The sequence below is a fragment of the Drosophila subpulchrella genome, chromosome 2L, assembly GCF_014743375.2.
Source record: "Drosophila subpulchrella strain 33 F10 #4 breed RU33 chromosome 2L, RU_Dsub_v1.1 Primary Assembly, whole genome shotgun sequence".
In the NCBI taxonomy this organism is placed as follows: Eukaryota; Metazoa; Arthropoda; class Insecta; order Diptera; family Drosophilidae; genus Drosophila; species Drosophila subpulchrella.
This window is the reverse complement of record NC_050610.1, coordinates 16,662,384-16,680,317: the sequence shown is the minus strand read 5'-3', so window position 1 is coordinate 16,680,317 and position 17,934 is coordinate 16,662,384. Positions and strand designations below refer to the sequence as shown.

Sequence of the window (17,934 nt, the reverse complement as noted above, 5' to 3'; positions counted from 1 at the left end):
AAACTATCGATGATTGTAATAAAAACACTTTAAAAAAATGTATGGTATTTCTAAACTAACTAAAAGCTGTCATATTACCACCCGATCATAAACAAAACAAAAAAATAAACCAATTTCAAAATGAATCCCCTAACAAATATGAAAAATGTGCTTAAACTAAGCGAACACGAACTGCAACATGGAGGAAAGAAGAGCTGGCACGATATGTACAGGGACTCGGCCTGGATTTTCGTGGCAGGATTTCCCTATACCCTTTCGGAGGGCGATTTAATCTGCGTGTTTTCCCAGTATGGCGAAGTGGTGAACATCAATCTGATCCGGGACTCAAAAACTGGAAAGTCCAAGGTAATTTATTAATTTAATTGGGGATACCATTTATAACATTTTTCTTTTATACCCAGGGCTTTTGTTTCCTGTGCTACGAGGACCAAAGATCCACAGTTCTGGCCGTCGACAATCTAAACGGCATCAAGATCATGGATAGAACACTGAGGGTCGATCATGTGTTAGACTATAAGCCTCCTAAGGAAAACGAGAAGATGGACGAGGAGACCCTACGACTTTATATGGAAGGCTGTGCACCAAAACCTCAAATTCAACACATCAAAACCGAGAAATCAAAAGACGCCAAGAAGTATAGATGATAAATATCTAGACTTAAACATATTTACATTAAGATTTAAGTTAATTTAACTTTTTTTAATTAATAAAAAAAAGTACTTCACTTTGATAACCATAAAAGTATAGCCCAGAATTTTATTGTTATCCTATTCTAAGACTAACTCAAATTTAATTTACTTAAGAGATAAGATATAACTTTCTTTCGTTAAAGCCTGCAAGAATGAGTTGGCTTTCAAAACCTCATTTATCATCAGCACTAGCAAATGAATCATCATCATCATCCTCTTCACCTTCCTGGTCCTCCAACTCTTTTAGGATCCTTCGCTTATAGCGTTCATAGGCGCTGCCCCTTTCACGATCAACATTATAGAAGTCTACATCGTCCACAAATGAGTCTTCTTCAGCGTCAATCGTATGGACATAGGGATCTCTGTAGGTGGCATAGTCATCATCATCGCTGGTGCTGGCAAACTCATCCTCGTCGTCATCTGGAAGTTAAAAACCATTCAAAATCGTAATCAATAAAGGCGTCTTTACAAGACCTTACCCAGCATAAACTTGTTCATTTGCCGGCACAGTTCCTCATCAGATCCCATGCCACCAGCTTCCTCATCGTCTGGGTAATCATTCGTAAAATAGTTCTCCTGGTTCGAGTCCTCCGAGTCGTAGTCCTCATCCTGATCATTGTAGCAATCCTCTAGCACGATCTCACCCACGGGAATCACTCTGTGGATTAGGCAAAATAATGAATACGTTTATTTTGGAGCTTTCATTGAGCGAAGCACTTTGAAATTGAAACACAGCAAAGTTTGTCATGTATTTATGTCGAATTCTTTATTCAGTTTATTTTCGATTTCGGGCAACGCTAGACCCCAACAAAAATAAAACAAAAACTTAGCTAAAACTATGCACTTAAATAGACTTCAGCACTATTGTTTTCTGTTTATTTCGGAATGCAAAAAATAACGAAAAAGGCAACTGACAACTGGCGAAAACTAAATGATAAATACTCAGTGAAAACAGTTTAGAATATGCGGTGTGTTTGTGTGTGTGTGCTTGTCAAGCTAAATTAAACTAACATATAAGCTAATTAAATCTAAAAACTTATCGTAATGAGACATTTGCCTAAAATTCTATCGAAAGAATGCACTAATTGTGCGTGATAACAACAGGATCCCGAAGAAATTCGTATTTAGTAAAAAACTTAAAAATATTTATTTTATTTAAAGACTTTGGCAAGAGGGAAATATGAAAACTTTACATATTTATGATACATTATTTAAAGTATATTTTCATCATAACATATTATTATATTGGAATATTAAATAACATTATATTAAAATTATACGGAATCTCACAAACACAATTTTGTTAACAGCTTTAAAGGTTCGTTTTTATAATTTCTATTTAGAAACTGTTTTCAGCAACATTAATTTTTTCAGATCGTGCATGATAATCTCATGACAATCCTTTCAATCGCTAGTATTTTAGGCATTTGTCAGATGCTGATAATGAACTATTTGTGATGTGAGTTGCCAGTTGCAGTCCTTTTTTATTGTCGTGGGTGGGGTGTTGGGTGTCATCACACTTCTTTATTGCCCGGGCTTTGTCTCTCTCTCTCTCTCTTTATCTTCTTTTTGTTATTCTCATGTTTACCAGTAGCAGTTGTTGTAGTAATTAAACGGATAATACAACCTTATGGAGAACGAATCGAATTATTGAGCTATAAACAGTGATTGCAACTATGTCTATATGGTAAAAGGTAATATGTAAATATGAGACTTGGCCCGAGGACTACGAATACAGACACACACTCACCCACACAGATACGCTAGCACCGACACACAGACACACCGCTTACATATATGCCATAAGTATATATATAGTATTCGGTTACATATAGTAATTGGTAAGGCTCAACGTTTTCTGCGGCTCAATATGTATGACAAACCTTAAATAGTTGTCGTCCATCATATCAACATAGGCGGCCTGCATCTCATTCTCGGGAACATATAGATCGTAAACATAACCCACATCGGAATCAGCGGGCTGTTGCTGATCATGGCTGTGCTCTATAACGTTTTGTTGATCCAGAGTTACGGGATTCTGTGCACCCGACTGTGGTTGCTGTTGTTGAGATTCTATGTCCACAATGGTAATTTGGCTCCTGGTCTCAGGGTTTTGGTTCTCCGGGGACTCCGTTTCGGTGGCATTATCCTCGAGGGTACTGCGCAGACAGTTTACCACCCGGAAACGTTGCTCACGGGCATTTTGCTGCGCCTCCTGACGCTGACGATCTCGCCTTAGGGCACTGGCAATGGCCGCATCGTTGGATCGCTGCTGTTGCACCAACTCACGGGCCGTGGTTTTGTTTAGTCTGGCAGCCGCAAACTGACGGGTGGCACTGTCGTCCTAGGGGAAGATATTAACAACAGCAGTTAGGAAAGGAATATAAAGTTTATTATATGTTAAAAAAAAAAAATTCTGAAGAGGTTTCAAACATTTAAATTTTATAGAGATATATAATATATGCATTGACCTGTTAAGGCTTTCATATAAATAAAATTGTACGATCTAACTACGCTTATGACCTTCTTTTGATAAAATCGTACGAGTGCAGCTGACTATATCCCCATACTTTTACGATAAGAGTTTTAAGAACTTTGTATGTATCAGTTTTGGTGCACTTGGTTTTAGGTTCATTATTATATGGAAAAGGATTTGTTATTTAAGAAATGGCAATGCTTATAGTTCTTTATTTTTCTAAAGATAATTTATTAAATTATCTTAAAGAGTAAAACGAATACCGGGGTATAATTAAAATTAGTAAACTATGGTTACATGCTGCCAAGTCTAATAATATGGATTTTTTTTTACATTGAGTATTAATTAAAGATCGTTACATCTCTCCCATTTGAAATCTTATAGATAAGGACATCGACCTCTGTAACATTTGTATAACAGTATAGGAAACGTCAGGGAGTTCGGTTGAAAGAAAATGGAACCAATAAAATGTTTTGGTCAGGTGGCTTATGTTTCCATGGGTTTTTCTAATATCTAAGGATCCGGAAACACATTTCTCACCTGCTTTTCCAGCGTGCCGGCAAACTTGAGCACGGTGGTCAGTTCGTCTTTGTCTGATGCCGATGCTCCCGCCACCGCGCCCGAATCCTCCAGAGCATTCTCATCGTTGTGGAGGCGTCGCCGCTTGCCATTTAGCACAAATGCAGTGTGGGGCTCCTCGTCGATCCGCCGCTTTATACGCACAACCGCTGGCATAATGATAAAATCTGCAAATTCGCTAAACAATGCAGGGCGAAATTATTCGATGCGACTTAAAAAATGTGTGACGCGAAGTGTGACCGTTCGGGGCGTGCCGAAAAATACGTGCATACATTTTGTAACTACGTGATAGAGATGGAAAACGTAATGATGACAATATTGCACGGGTGTTTTCTTAATTTTAAAACTACTCTGTATTGAAAATAATTATATTCAAGTATAAAAAGAGCATTTAAGTAAAAATGTGGACTGAGCTAAAGAAATTTCTAAATATTTTGGTTCTTGTCTTGGGAAGGCGGTTCATGCCCATGATAAACATTTTTGAAATTGGCGGTTTTTCTATTATCTCACATACTGGAGGTAATTTTTAATGACGTTTTAACTATATATCCTGGAAGAATACGCTCTGCAAGTGGAGCTAACTCCAAAATTTGAAAGGTCTCTAAAACCGCCGCCATGTTTCAAATTTGACAATTTTTGTCATAGAAATTCCTCTGTACACCCGGGATTTTCAAACGATTTCCACCCCCATATCCGGTTCTGGGTTCTACCCCAAAACCAGCTGATCAGAACTCACCATTCCGGGTGGAACTCCAAAAAGGAGCTCGTAGGAATAACAGTTATTGCTCTTAGCCGGCGCAGTGTGGTGGTTTTAGCGGGTGGTTTCTGCGCTCGAGGTCCTGCCAAAAATCCCTCGTCGGAATTACGTCCTTTAAAATGAAATGTTTGCCCGTGTGGGTGACAACGGTGGTTTTGTGTTTTTAATCAACGCTCCAAGTGCAATAAGATTAAAGTGAGCCTCAGATTGAATTGAAGCCATTAAACGGTGAATGGCGCTCGAGTGTTTTCGAATGTTTCCGCCCGCGCTTTTTGCCATTTTGTTGTGGTTTCTCAACGTTTATGTGCCGTAATTTTCGTCCTGCCAAAATGGGTAGCGAAAACGGGCCGAGAATGATTTAGGGCCCGATCGCAATCCGCGAATGCCGCAATTATGTTTTAATTGGCGCTAAATGGTTTACACACACGCGCACGCACAAAAGGATTAGCAGCAGGAGTCGAAGTTCGTTGCGAAAAAAGGTGGGTTGTGAAGTGTTTGTTTGGGAAGGTATTTAACATTGTTGATTCTGGCAAATTGGAAATGTATTGGGCAGATTGGGAGCGGAGAAAATAAACCAGTCAATCGGAATAACGAACTTTTATCCATATGGGGAAAGAGCTTACAGGCTGCCAATAATTCGATTTATTTATTATAAGTCTTCATGAACTTAAGAGGTTTGCAAAAGGAAAGCTTCATATATCATATAGACTTTTAAAATAATTTGGAAAGAAAGTAGATAAGCTTTTCCCAGAATTTTAAACTTATAAATATGTAATTTTTAATTATTTGTAAACATATTAGTTAATATCAGTGTTTCTTTGGGAAGATATTTAACAGTGTTGATTCTGGCAACTTGGAAATGTATTGGGCAAATTGGGAGCGGAGAAAATAAGCCACTCAATCGGAATAACGAATTTTTATCCATATTGAGAAAGGGATTGCAGGCTTTTAATAACTGGTTTTATTTCATATAAGTTTTTTTTTACTTTTTGACTAACTTACTTATTTTAAAATTGATTTGAACATTTTTTGAAAAACTTTTCCCAGAATTTTCCACTTATACATTTGTAATTTTGTATTATTTTTTAAAATATCATATTCCAGTTTGAAAAATATTTTAAAACAAAAATGTCAGTACAAGTTTGCAAATGTAAAAGTGTGTTCGGAAAGTGAAAATTCTTAAAACAATACATTGAATTTAATTAAATTTTATGCTTTTTTTTTAACGGCATCCCTAATCCTGATTTTAAAAAAGATAAGGAACATGGAAAGAAAGGTAGATAATTTTGAGAAATATATATATACTTTCTTTTTTTGTCGATACAAATCTATTTCTACGAAAACAGGGTACGCTGTTATATACCAATTATGTGAAATATCAAGCGCACAGTCTTAATTAATTAAAAGTTGTATAGCAAAAGCGTTGCCGGGAAATTGGTTCGTGATTTTGCCACAATTTCTTAAATAAAGAGAAAAAGGTTTTCAGTTCCGGCACAAATATTTAATTTAACTCTATAGAGCACCTGCCTTTGTGGACTTTTCGCGCTTTGTTCATCCGGTGCGGAAGCCTTAGTGCCTATAAAAATATTTACGAGTAAATATTACAGCCTCTGACCCGGGCCCTTTGACCCGGGGACTATGACTATCCAAACATATGTCTGAGCTCCCCGGGCTGCCTGTTTTATTTATGTGGCGGGCGTCAAAAAATTTGCCATCGCATGAATCATCTGCCACCTCTGAAAAAAGCCTCCTTTCCCCCAGACCCCATTTCCATCCTCCTTGGAATCCACACTGTATGTAATATGAGCCTGCCCACGTGCATTGGGGAGATGGGGAGCGGGATCCTGATGCGTTTGGCATAATAATGAAATAATAATGTCGCCTTTTGTTCGGCTGGAGGTGTCTCAATGTCTCTGGCAATAAATTAATGGGATCCGCACATAAAAACATAAAAAGCACCCTGCAGGTTGTGTTTGCCTCAATTTTGATTATGTGACACGCAGCTTCCTCATGTGGCAAGTACTACTTGCCTACCAGTAGTCGACTTTAAGGGAGTGAGCTGGATGGTTCCCCTCATTTGGGAGGGCGAAACATTCCTTTAACACTGTCAGCTGTTGCCGCATCTTGGCAAAAACTAAATTACCATAAAGATGGCCAAGTGTTTGTCCTAAGACACGGCATGATGAGCCAAAGGATCTGCTGATAAAATGCTAATCATGGCAACAATGTTTGGCTTTCTAGCCACTACAACGAGAAAGTATGCATCCAAGTTCGTAGCATTTTTTATGGTTTTTTTTCGGTGGTTGTTGGCTGAGCAGAAAAAACTCCTTGAAAAACTTTTGCACTTTCGCTTAACACAAGTTTTTTGTTGTTTCAGCTTTCTATACGGTAGCATAACTACGACATCCGACTATAAATCATATTTGATTCTTCTTTCTTCTTATTTTATTTTTAGTTAGACTTAGAAAATTTAATTTACTTAATTTTTTATTTTTAGTAACTTCTTATAAGGATCAACATCAAAATAAATATTATTTATATTTCATTACATATTTATTATATTTCGAGCTTGTTAATTAAATAATATATATATAATAAATATAATATATATTAAAAATATAATACTACAAAATAAAGAGTAAGAAAAATTCGTCGTAAAAGAAGCTACAACTGTTTTTCCTTTTCCTTCCTTTCGCTCTTTTGTGTAACATTTTTGATTAGCTTCAAGTTCAGACGGGGAAAAGGGACTGAGAGGTAGTGGACATCGAATGGGGGAGGGTAGGTGTTTTAATTTTTGTTTAAACTTGGTCGGGAAAACACCTTCGGGCATCTGCTTGGGTCGAGTGTCTCTTTGTGGCTTTGACAGCCTTTGTTTTTTGGGTGGGTGTGTGGCTTGGAGCGAAGCATCATCATCATCATATATCCTTGTTAATTTGTCTAGAGGGTTGATTTTTTGGTCAGGGATTCACGGCCATAAATCATTATAATGCATTTTGTTTTGGACAAGTTGTTACGGTCAAGTGCTGTGGTCATTTCAATAATGTATTTATCATCTTCATTATGTGTAGGTAATAAATGGAAGATGATAAAGGCAGCCAAAGGGAAAGTATGAATTATAAATGTTCATTTATATATATGTTTTTTGCTTGTGATAAATTCTTGTATTACAATTTAGTGGTCTAAAAAATAATAACTTTTCTCTCTTTTATTAAACAGAAATATTTATTTTCCTGTCCAGTTTATTTTGTTGAACAATTCAATAACGGATCTAGATTAACAAACCAGAAACCGTAGAGAAATCAATAAAAATTTCAATTTATGGACAGTATTTTAAAATAAATGTTTGTGATAAAATATTTATTTAAAAAGCCCAGGAAATTGATTGAATTTGATAAAAAGGGGCCCCGGCTGCCAACCCACATCCAAAATGGGCAATAAAATGCGGAAATTTTCACGTATCAAACATTTTTCACTTTTATTTTTTGGGGAATTGTGTGCTCAATTATTCATTAAAGTCGATGACTGTGCAGCGAAACATCGGGGGGAGTGTTAGGGATTACGGATTGGGATTGCTCCCCGGACCAACGCGCCAATTACAAGTGCAAATAGAAATCTGCTGCCAGCCACAATACCAGCATCATTGGGCTTCCTGACGTCCCGTATTATCCTGTATTCCTGCTCGATAATACAGTCGTTGCACCCTTCGACACAAATCACATTAATTTTGTTCGTGCTCATTACGGACGAGCTGCTCGGCCTGACTGGTGCGGAATCCGAGCCCGGACGCACTTTCCACTTTCCACTTTCATCCTGCCCCTTTTGATTCTGCCACTTTTTCCGAAAGGGGGGGCCAACCCCCTTGGTGCAGCGAGCAATCCACCCCCTAATATCATTTTGCAATTTGCACTTGGCAAATAAAGGAGTGAATGCTGTGGCAGATAAAAACGATTCTATCCTTTGTTCTAGCCCCGGGGCAACAAATGTTTCCCAGCCAGCCAAGCTCACAGCTGGCCGGGATAACACATCCCAAAGCGTTTACATTTGAATGGACAATGGCTTCGACTTGGGCTCCCCAGAAAAACGCATGCCACACATTGTTAAATAAATTATCGCCTACGCTTTGGAGAGCCATTGATGAAATCGCTTCTATTGAGTCTGCATTTTATGGTACCCTCTTAGAAAAAGATATTTAATCATCAGGAGTTCGGTTTTCGAGGAATTCTGAACGAATATTGTATTGGTATTTCTTGGTTCCTTCATCTTAATAAACTATCCTTAATTTGTATAAATTTATACCCTTAAAAATAACTTTTTGTAGTGACTTCGGTCAACCAAATATTTATGTTACTTTCAAGCAAAGATAGTTTTTGTAATATATATTTTTTCAAGGGTTTTGATAACTAATTGTTTTGTAACAAATATTAATCCTTTATTTCTTTTCATAGATAACATATCTTTGCGTTCAGTTAGTTTAAATGGTAGGTTTTTATTTTAATATCTTTTGATATTAATTGATATATAATGTATGAAAATAATAATGTATATACAATATTAAGAAAAAATGTTTAAAGGTTTATTTTAGCATCTTAGGGATACAGAAATATTTTTTTTTTAAATAGATAGATACAACAGTTTTTCAGCGAGACGTAAAGGTTTATTTCAGCATCTTAGGGAAAAATTTTTTAAGAGAAGTATTTTTTAAAATTTTAAACATTTTTAGGGTATAACATCAGTCTGTCAGTCAACCACATTTGAACTTGACACCCACAGCATGATTTCGAGACTGGTGCGATTTGGGTCCCTTCTCTTCAGATCACCCCCTTCTGGGAGGTCAGTGGGTGTGGGTGGGTGGGTGGCGGTGGTGCAGCCAAGGTTGTGGGTGCGCTTGGTTGCTTGTGGCTTGATTGACATGCCCCCCGAACACACGTGGATCCCCAACTGCCGCCCAATCACTCCTCGAACACATCCGCAACTCACCCGATATGCTTTGTGACAAACAGCTGATTGCGTGTTCATCCTGTCTGATGTCCTGCATGTTCGTCTCGGGCATGATTTATGTGCACAATTGAATTTCTTGACTTCTTCTTGGGGGCCACACGTGGCCGGTGGAGTTGGCCAAAAGAAACGCAGCACAAATTAGCTCATTTTCCACTACACTTGCCGCACGTCCTCGTTAGCATTCAGCCAAAGGAGCTGCAGGTCATTGACACTCGACCAGCATCCCCCGAATCCTTTGGACTCGGGTGGGGCCATTGGGCAGCAGATGTTTGCATTTTGCACTACTCAAGTTCAGAGTTCTCCCAACTAGTGCACTAGTAAAAATATTAATAACTTAGCTAAATTTTGTTAGTTACCATATTATATTACTCATTACTTATATTACCTATTATTATATTTCTTATTATCAACATATCCTTTTTGTACCTTTTCAATAACAAATTCTATAAATAAATAAATTTATAATCTAATTTCTGAAAGTGTATAAGGAGTGAGGGAACATCTCTTGTCACGTACTCCTGCCATCTGATTGCCTCAAATTGTTTTCGCCCATTTTTTCGAACACATTTGACAGGCGTTTAGCTCTGACAGTAGGAAAGGGGGTGGTCATGTGTCAAAGAAGGCAATGCCAAAAATTCTTTCTTTTCATTTAATCCCAAACTAATATGAGTCACAGTTCCCTGACGCAATATCGCTAAAAGTCCTTTAAGGATACCCCCTCTCTTGGCAGCTTGCTATTCTCGGCTTAACATGAGTTTGGTTACATTTTCGGTATTTTTTTTTATTTTTTGGGTTGCCTAGCAGTTTATCTGCTTGTTGACAGCTGCCCAAAGGGAATTAGTTATCAAAAGACGCATAAATCCATTTTCATTTTACAGAATACTCTGCTTAGCCTGGCTTCTTTTTCTTTCCACTTACTGTACTTGAATAAAATATGAGAGGAATTGAAATTCGAGCCATATGAACAGACGCTATATACTTGAATTGCATCTTAAAGTCTAGACAAACTTTAAATTACATAAAATAGATGATGGAAAATTCATAAGAATTGGTTATATGGCTACTTTATATTTTAATGAGAAAAGGTACAAAAAAGGCATTCGACCGGTTAACCATCTTATGATCTTTAAAAATAATGCCCAGATTTTCTCATCACTTACCATAATTTTCTGCTTGGCTGGGAAAACGAAAAACATTCCTGACCTTTTTTCCCATTAGCACTTTGAGTGACATTAATATTAAGGCCACCAGAGAGTGGAACAGAAAGTGCGTTCATCCGTTGCTCAGGCGACTTTTATGGTCTGCTTGTTAATGCAAATAGCATGCCAAGTATAATAAAATTATTTCCGCTATTGTTTAGCTTTGGTTATTAGCCCCATCCACAGGATTTGCCCGTTTTCATTGGCACGCGATGGGAAAAACGTTCTTGATTTAACTGCCTCGAGATAAGTTCTACGTCTTTGTTTGGGTTTCTTGGCTGTTTTGATTTTTGGCCTGGGCCAAAAGCAGGATAAACATAAATTGAGGCAAGCCGTGGCATTGGCAGCTGCCCAGGACACAGGCCAAAATGGCAGGACACGTGTTGGGATGCCGGTGGTAGAGGTGGTGGCGGCATGTAAAGCTATGCCACGGGTCGCCGACTCATCGAGACCCCAGGACCAAGGACCCAGGACCTGTGGCTACCCTTGTTTTGCCATGTCCCTGTATCGAGTATGTTTGCATTTTAAAATCCACCCTCGAAAAATCGTTTGCCAACTTCAATTTCAACCGCTGTCATTTGAAACGAGTGCTGCTCCTCGCAATATTCCCCACGGCCTTAGGTGAACGGTGGAATACATGCTTTATTATTAGCTTTATTGAATTTAATTTAAATAAAATTATTATAGTCCATTGAGAAAAAACTCCTAAATTTGTAGCCATCTTTTAGGTGCTTTGTTTTGGAATGGCATAGGTTTTACACATTCCAAAAATGTTAGTTAACTAATGAACAATAAATTAGTCAAGGTAGTAAGTGTTAAAAATAATAAATATTATAAAAATCTTTTAGTTCCAATAAGTTTCATTAAATGGGCACAGAATGTCATGGAATTTTGTTTTCTTTTAATTTTCAGTTAATTATCAGTCTAGTCCCACTGTTAAAAAGCCTGATACCATGGCACTCATGGGAATTGACAGCGTTTGTGTTTTTGTAACCCCATTTGGCCTCCATTTTTGCGCGCATTTTGATTTCGGATTTTCCCACTGCACATTCACATTCCCATGGAAGGAGTTCTTTTGAAGGAGCGGGTGGATAAGCCCACTTGTCCACCTGCCGATGGACAACGGCCAAACTTGAATTCGGATCGCTACATTCCGGATTTTATATTTTTTTGGTATACTATTTTCTCCGTCTGCCGACTTTTTATAATTTTGTTCTTTCGGCAGATTGTTGCTTTTCTTCCCCATTTGCTCTTTTCCTCCCTTGGAAAAAATTCAATCAAAACACTACAAGCGTAAACAAGTGGGGTAACATTGGACTCGCATTTTAGCATCCTTGTTCGTCAGCACTTCAATTTCAAGTGTTTCCTTTTCTATTTGAATTTCAGGCCATTTTTGCCTTTTTTCGAAATGTAACCCAAAAAAAAAAATGAATTCTGAGCCTTGTGCTTTTATGGTTATTCTGCTTTATTAGTGGTGTTGTTTGTACACCTGTTTCGATACTCTTCAAAACATTTTCGTTCAGTTTGCTGGCAAAAGATGTCATCTATTAAGGTGGGATGGAAAAAACAAAGCTATAAATGTTCTTTTATATTTTTATCAAGAAACATCTTGGTTCTTTTAAAAATATATTCAAATATAGTCTTATAATTTACTCCTTATACATATGTATTTCTTCACCTGGAAGAGCATTACACCTTCGTTTCTAACGCGTTTCTAGCTGCCTTTCTCTTGAATTAAAAATCGCAGATGGCCCTTTTGCTTCTTGCCAAGTTTAAACTGCCGAGCTGGCAACTTTGCTCCTTGGCTCCACCCCAAGTTCCCCCGGAATTCCAATCTTCATCTGCCTGATATTTCCGAGTAGCAGCTTGATACACCTAACAGCCGTGCTAAGTCCTTGCCGGATTAGGCTAAACGCCCTCCCATTTCATATCAAGTATGGTATTTGCACGCGCTTCTGCGGCCTAAAAAGTACGCAAAGCTACAATTACTTGTCGACAAAAAAATGTAGGATGGTTAGGATGTACACATAGAGGGAGGAATACGTGTTATCTTTTGATTTTACTTGATGTTGTTTAACTTTCCTTCATATATTTTCCACTCTTTAATCATTGACAGAGGTTTTTGGTTCCCAGATTCAGCAAAATATTTTTCTGTTTATGAAGCTGTTTTTTTTATTTTATCAATGTATTTCTATTTTTTGGCCTTTTAAATTCTTTGGCTTTATAGATTTTGTTTTTATTGCTGATTGTCTCACTTCTTTTAGGGATAACCATCAATTTTTATTGTTGTTACGGCCGCATTTCGTTTTCACTTGTTTGCGGTGCTTGTATTTTTGGTTTTGTCTGACTTCCGTCTCATTTATTGATTTTTGTTTGAGTTTTTCGAAAGCAAAGGAATTCGTTTGTGTTTTTTGCTTATTTTTGGCAATTCTTGCGGCAATAACTGTGGCTGACAAATGATCTGAACTTTGTTCAAGAGTTTTTTCTTGACGGTTGTTCTGCTCGAAAGTTTATTTAATCTAATTAAATTGCTGCAGAGCAAACTGTAAACTTCATTAGGTTTTTAATTCTTGTTGTTTTCCTTTGCCGTTTGTCAAATTTGCCGTCTGCAGCAGAAGGCCAAGTTAATGTCCCTGAACAGCAGTAAGGGATAAAGGGTGGCTCTGCAAATTGTCATAACTGCGGGGACATTTTGTAATTAACATCGGCGTCTGCTTTTCCTTAACCTGTTGGGCTTTCCCCAGTTACAACTGTTGCCTGTTTCTTACTCCTTTATATAGTTTTCCAGGGCAACACAGTTGTGCCACTGCATAAAGTTATTGTGACTGGGATGCGAAGTTTTGTAACTTGTTGAAGAACCAAATGTGGCCAAAAAGATAATGGAAATGTTGTGCTGTCTCAAAATTTAGAGGGGGATTAAGTGGTGGTAGAAAGTTTCTGAAGTGTATAATTGTAAGTCAGGAACTACGATTTCCCTGTTCATCCTTTTTAATATTTTTTCATTTTAAAAGCAATCACAAGTTTAAAAACTTTTAACACCCCTTTTTTATTCACACTCAAATGCAGTAATCCGATTAACTGAAATCAGTAATTATAATTATATTTCATGTTAACGTAATGGAGTTTTAAATAAGCTTTTATAGGATTAGAGTAATAAGCTTTTAGGTCTTTTGAATTTATATAAAATGTGTGTACTTTTATTTGACAATAGAGGATTTTTGGTTGTTGTAAATAAGTATTTTTTCTGTAAGCCAGACAAACTTTAAAATATAAAATAGTACATAAATAAATAAATATAGATACATCATAGTTTTATATATTTATTTATTTATTTATTTAACAAATTAAGCTTATCATACAATGTTAAACTTAATACTAAATTTCCGAGCACTGGCTGCGGAGGCCTTCGACTCTGACTGTAACTAATCTGCTGTGTTTAAATCTGTACTTGCGGTTTTTTTATGGGCTTAGTTTGTTATTATATTGCTAGCTTTGATTTACTTATAAACTCGTACATTTTTTTAATATTTTATATAATTTTTATATAATTAAGGCATTAGGTAGTGAAAAAATGGGGTTGTATCTGTTTTTATATATTTATGTACTATTTTATTTTTTAAAGATTGTCTGGCTTGAATCTCTGGTGAATTCCCTGATGGCTGCAACTAGTTTTCTTTCAACTAACTTTCAAATGCTATTTCCATATGGCTGGGTCATGCAAGCCACAGTGTTTTTAATTGAAACTACATAGTATCCTGGCAGTATGTCTATGTATACCTCTACAAGTTAGCGCCTCTCTGGGGCCTCTTTTGGCCCGCCATGGGGCACATTCAACCCGTTCAACTTGTCCTGCCAGGGCTCTTTTTCACTACTTTGTCATAATTTGCAACTGCTGCACTGCAAACTGCTGCTTTTCCTGCTCCTCCGGCTACCCGCAAAAGTTGTTCTTATTAACTGCTCAGCCATTTTGAGTTCTCCAAGAGGAGTTAATAGAGTGTGATGGGTGAGGGGGTCCTAGAAAAAGGACAACTTGACTTCGCAACTGCATTTTCCTGCCAGTTAGGAGCCGTGTCCTGGGCTGTTGTCCTTTGACTCTGTGTCGCTGCATAATTTATGACTGCTTACTGGCTGCCTGGCACTCAAGCTGTTTTTTGTTAGCCAACACAACACAGGACAGGAGCCTTAAATCAGTTGTAAATCGATTGATATACGGCCATTTGCACCATTCCGACTCGATGGCTTTAAGGGGCCCCGGGTCTATTGGGGAATTTCCTCAACTAACTCAATTATTGAACAATTTCATTTCGGCCTGCACTGCTTGACTTTGGGGGCCTGGTCTGGCATCCTGTTGCTTCCGGCCATCGGAGTGTTTTCAGATTACCAAGTCTTCAACACATTTGCGTACACCCCCCACAAATATTCGCCCATACACTATGCATTTCTAATCCATAAGCAGCTAATAAATTTTGGTCATGCGTCATGTGGAGAGATTTTGGGCGGAGCTTCAGCTCCACATCCTGGCCAAAAAGACCCCCCGACTGGAGGGCAAACATTGATGTTGTTCTGGGCGTAATTAGTGAAATGACTGGAACCACCAAACCACTCCTCAATTTATGATTAAAGTTGCCACGTCCTCTGGCCCAGCCAATAAAATGCATCATTAATTTTAAAGCACAGCCAAGGGAGCGAAGAAATATTATTAATGGTGGCGGCAACTCGATATAACTTTGCAACAAATTTTGTACATACAGGAAATAAAAAAAAACGTTAATGATAAAGCACTGCTATAAAATAAATAATATATTGTAATGGTGGTATGAGATAATGTCCTTTATAATGCTCTTAGTTTCTTTAAAGGATATGGTTTGTGAAATAAAGTGGCGTAAATTGACCTCTGATGATTGTTAACATCCTTATTTTTATCAACAAAGGTTTCTTACAAACTTAAACTACTTTCTTTATTATTGAATATCATTTAACCCAATTCTAAATTTTATTTAACCAATTGTTATGCGCCTAAGGAGGCCAAACTTGGCAGTCAACAAGTTTCGCTCTGCTTGACTTTTATTAGGCTATAGAAAACGAAAGTTTAACATTCACTTTACGATATAATTTTCCATAGCTTGTATTGGACGTAAATTTTGCCTGTCTACGCATAAAACTTAATGGGCATTACAAAATTACAGCTGTTGCACGCCCTTTCGGCCCTGCCCAGGATATTGCTTTGTTTATCCTCCTTATTTTGTATGTCAACATTTATGACGGCAACAAAAGTCAATTAGCCATGTAGAAACGATGCTGGTTTTTTAAGGATACTGCTATATTCAGTATCGCTAGGATACTGGCTAATTAGGTATTTGAAGCGTCTTAGCCATGATGAATGATGAATGCTTAAGCAGTTAAGTTGCACACGAACCGAATGACATTTCTCACCAGGGAAATGGGTTTAGGAAGGTTAAGAAATTCCCCACATCTTAGCGGAAAGTTTGCTCTTGGCAAACTTTGGCTATATAGCTGCACGTACGCTGTACAAATAACTGGAAGATACATTTCGACAGATTTAAATACATTTGCTCACAGCAAAGGTAAGAATTTAAGCTGAGAAAGTTGGAAAATTATTTTTGAGTCATGAAATTTGTGCTTAAAAAGTTCAAATTTATTTTTAAGATTGAAACTCCTCATATTTAAGTTACAAATCACCCATAAACTAAGAAAACTCATTTTGGAAAAACTTACCTAAGCTTGGATTGTAGGCCTTGTAAGGATATACCCATTATAAAAAGATTTTTAAAGTAATAATTCCACAATTTTAGGCCATTTTGTTTTCCTATAAAGATTGAATATTGATTTGGAAGTCGTTACTATTATTTCAAAGTCATTCAAGTTATTTTAAAATTGTTATTTAATGAATAAATTATTAAAACTAAGTTAAAGCCAAAGTTATGACGAAAAAATTACTTCAGCACTCGATTTTTAATTGGATTTCCTTAGAACCCGTAATCCCTAAACTAAAAATCAATTTTCCCAGCATCGCTTAGCCCCATAACCGCTCCTAATTGCTTGAATCCAACTGTATTCCAATGTCTTCTCAAAGTACATATTTGTGTGTGCGTGTTATTTGTTTCTGTCAGTGCCTTTGGGCCATTGCTCGATTCTTTGTGCGTTTTCGGCTTATAAATTTAGTCAAAGCACGTAGCGTAAACTTGGCAATAAATCCGTAAGCCCAACCGTCCATGGACCACCCCATCTAATGTATATATATATATTCCTGACTTACACGCATCCCGCTGTGGAACACGTGGCGTATTAACAATATCGACATGAGTAAACAAATGCCCAAGGGGGATCAGGGGGAGAATGAAGAAGTCTTTAGATTGCTTGAAGTAATTTACACTTTTGCAACTTTACAAACTTTGCAGGAAAAGAAACCCTCTTCGAAAAAAGGAGGCAAAAAAGTGGAACGACAACAGAAATTAACACAAATGCCTCATAAACTGGCATATCTTGATGAACAGGAAAGGGATTCGGAAAGGGAACCGGAAGAGCCACCCACCAGCCCAAGGACACGTGTTAAGTAGCCCTATCCATAGTCATTATCAGTGAACTGTGAGCAAACATGCCGAACCTCCATCACGTCGACTACAATCGAAAGTATTCCGCCACGGAAACGATTCAGGTAAGCTTCTTCAATTTTGTTAGCATTTAAGTCGAATTGCCTGCTGGCTGGCATTAAAAAATACAACTTAAGTGCGATAATTAAAAATGAAACGAACAATTTACGACCTGAGGATTTTGGCACGCGACCAAAGTTGTGGGAGTTTCCCGACTCTAAGCTATCCTGGCGATTTTTCACACCCAAGATACCGGGGTCAGGGGGTCAGTATATCCCCCGAATGGAGACCTTACGTTTGACTTGCTCCACGACTTGATTGATGTGGGCCGACGTTCTGTTGTTTGAGCAGAGCTCAACAAATTAATTGAAGACTTTTCGTGCTTTTTTCGACAATGGTAACCTGGGAGCAACCCCCAATACACGCCTACTGTCCCGCTAATTGCTGTCATAAATTTTGAACTCAACTCGCTGGGAAACATTCTTTCGCCAAATTGTTATACTCTAACGGGGAAATTGGTATAAGGGTGGTAGATGTGCTATTACCAAAGGGTTGTCTCAGGAAAGCGGGTAGATTGAGCAATTAGAGAAAGAAATTGCTTAATAGAAAGTGTTCTTAGGGGAAT

The 17,934-nt window shown here is 37.6% G+C and overlaps 3 protein-coding genes across 7 annotated transcripts in view; 2 read left to right on the top strand and 1 right to left on the bottom strand.

The window, feature by feature from the left end:
- Positions 1-68: 68 nt before the first annotated feature.
- On the top strand, positions 69-742 carry LOC119547868 (RNA-binding motif protein, X-linked 2). Its single transcript, XM_037854903.1, has 2 exons — positions 69-345; positions 402-742. Exons 1-2 carry the CDS (start codon positions 121-123, stop codon positions 642-644), a joined length of 468 nt encoding a protein of 155 aa, XP_037710831.1. The 5' UTR covers positions 69-120; the 3' UTR covers positions 645-742.
- Positions 726-3,988, bottom strand: LOC119547867 (probable RNA polymerase II nuclear localization protein SLC7A6OS). Of its 4 annotated transcripts, XM_037854901.1 has the most exons (4): positions 3,706-3,988; positions 2,573-3,033; positions 1,169-1,347; positions 726-1,109 (listed from the first exon to the last, which is right to left on the bottom strand). In XM_037854901.1, exons 1-4 carry the CDS (start codon positions 3,898-3,900, stop codon positions 862-864), a joined length of 1,083 nt encoding a protein of 360 aa, XP_037710829.1. In that variant the 5' UTR covers positions 3,901-3,988; the 3' UTR covers positions 726-861. The 4 variants fall into 4 exon arrangements, 2 of the variants coding, with proteins under 2 accessions (XP_037710829.1, XP_037710830.1); XR_005219255.1 differs by lacking the exons at positions 726-1,109; positions 1,169-1,347 and adding an exon at positions 1,439-2,369 and having other exon boundaries at positions 2,440-3,033; XR_005219256.1 differs by lacking the exons at positions 726-1,109; positions 1,169-1,347 and adding an exon at positions 1,439-2,316 and having other exon boundaries at positions 2,440-3,033.
- A 13,267-nt stretch (positions 3,989-17,255) lies between these two features.
- LOC119547588 (protein sickie) overlaps positions 17,256-17,934 on the top strand; it is a 180,591-nt gene continuing 179,912 nt past the window's right edge. For both annotated transcript variants that reach the window (XM_037854502.1, XM_037854500.1), the window contains exon 1: positions 17,256-17,374. In XM_037854502.1, coding sequence (XP_037710430.1) covers positions 17,315-17,374 — 60 coding nt within the window. In that variant the 5' untranslated portion in view covers positions 17,256-17,314. The remainder of the gene's footprint in view (positions 17,375-17,934) is intronic.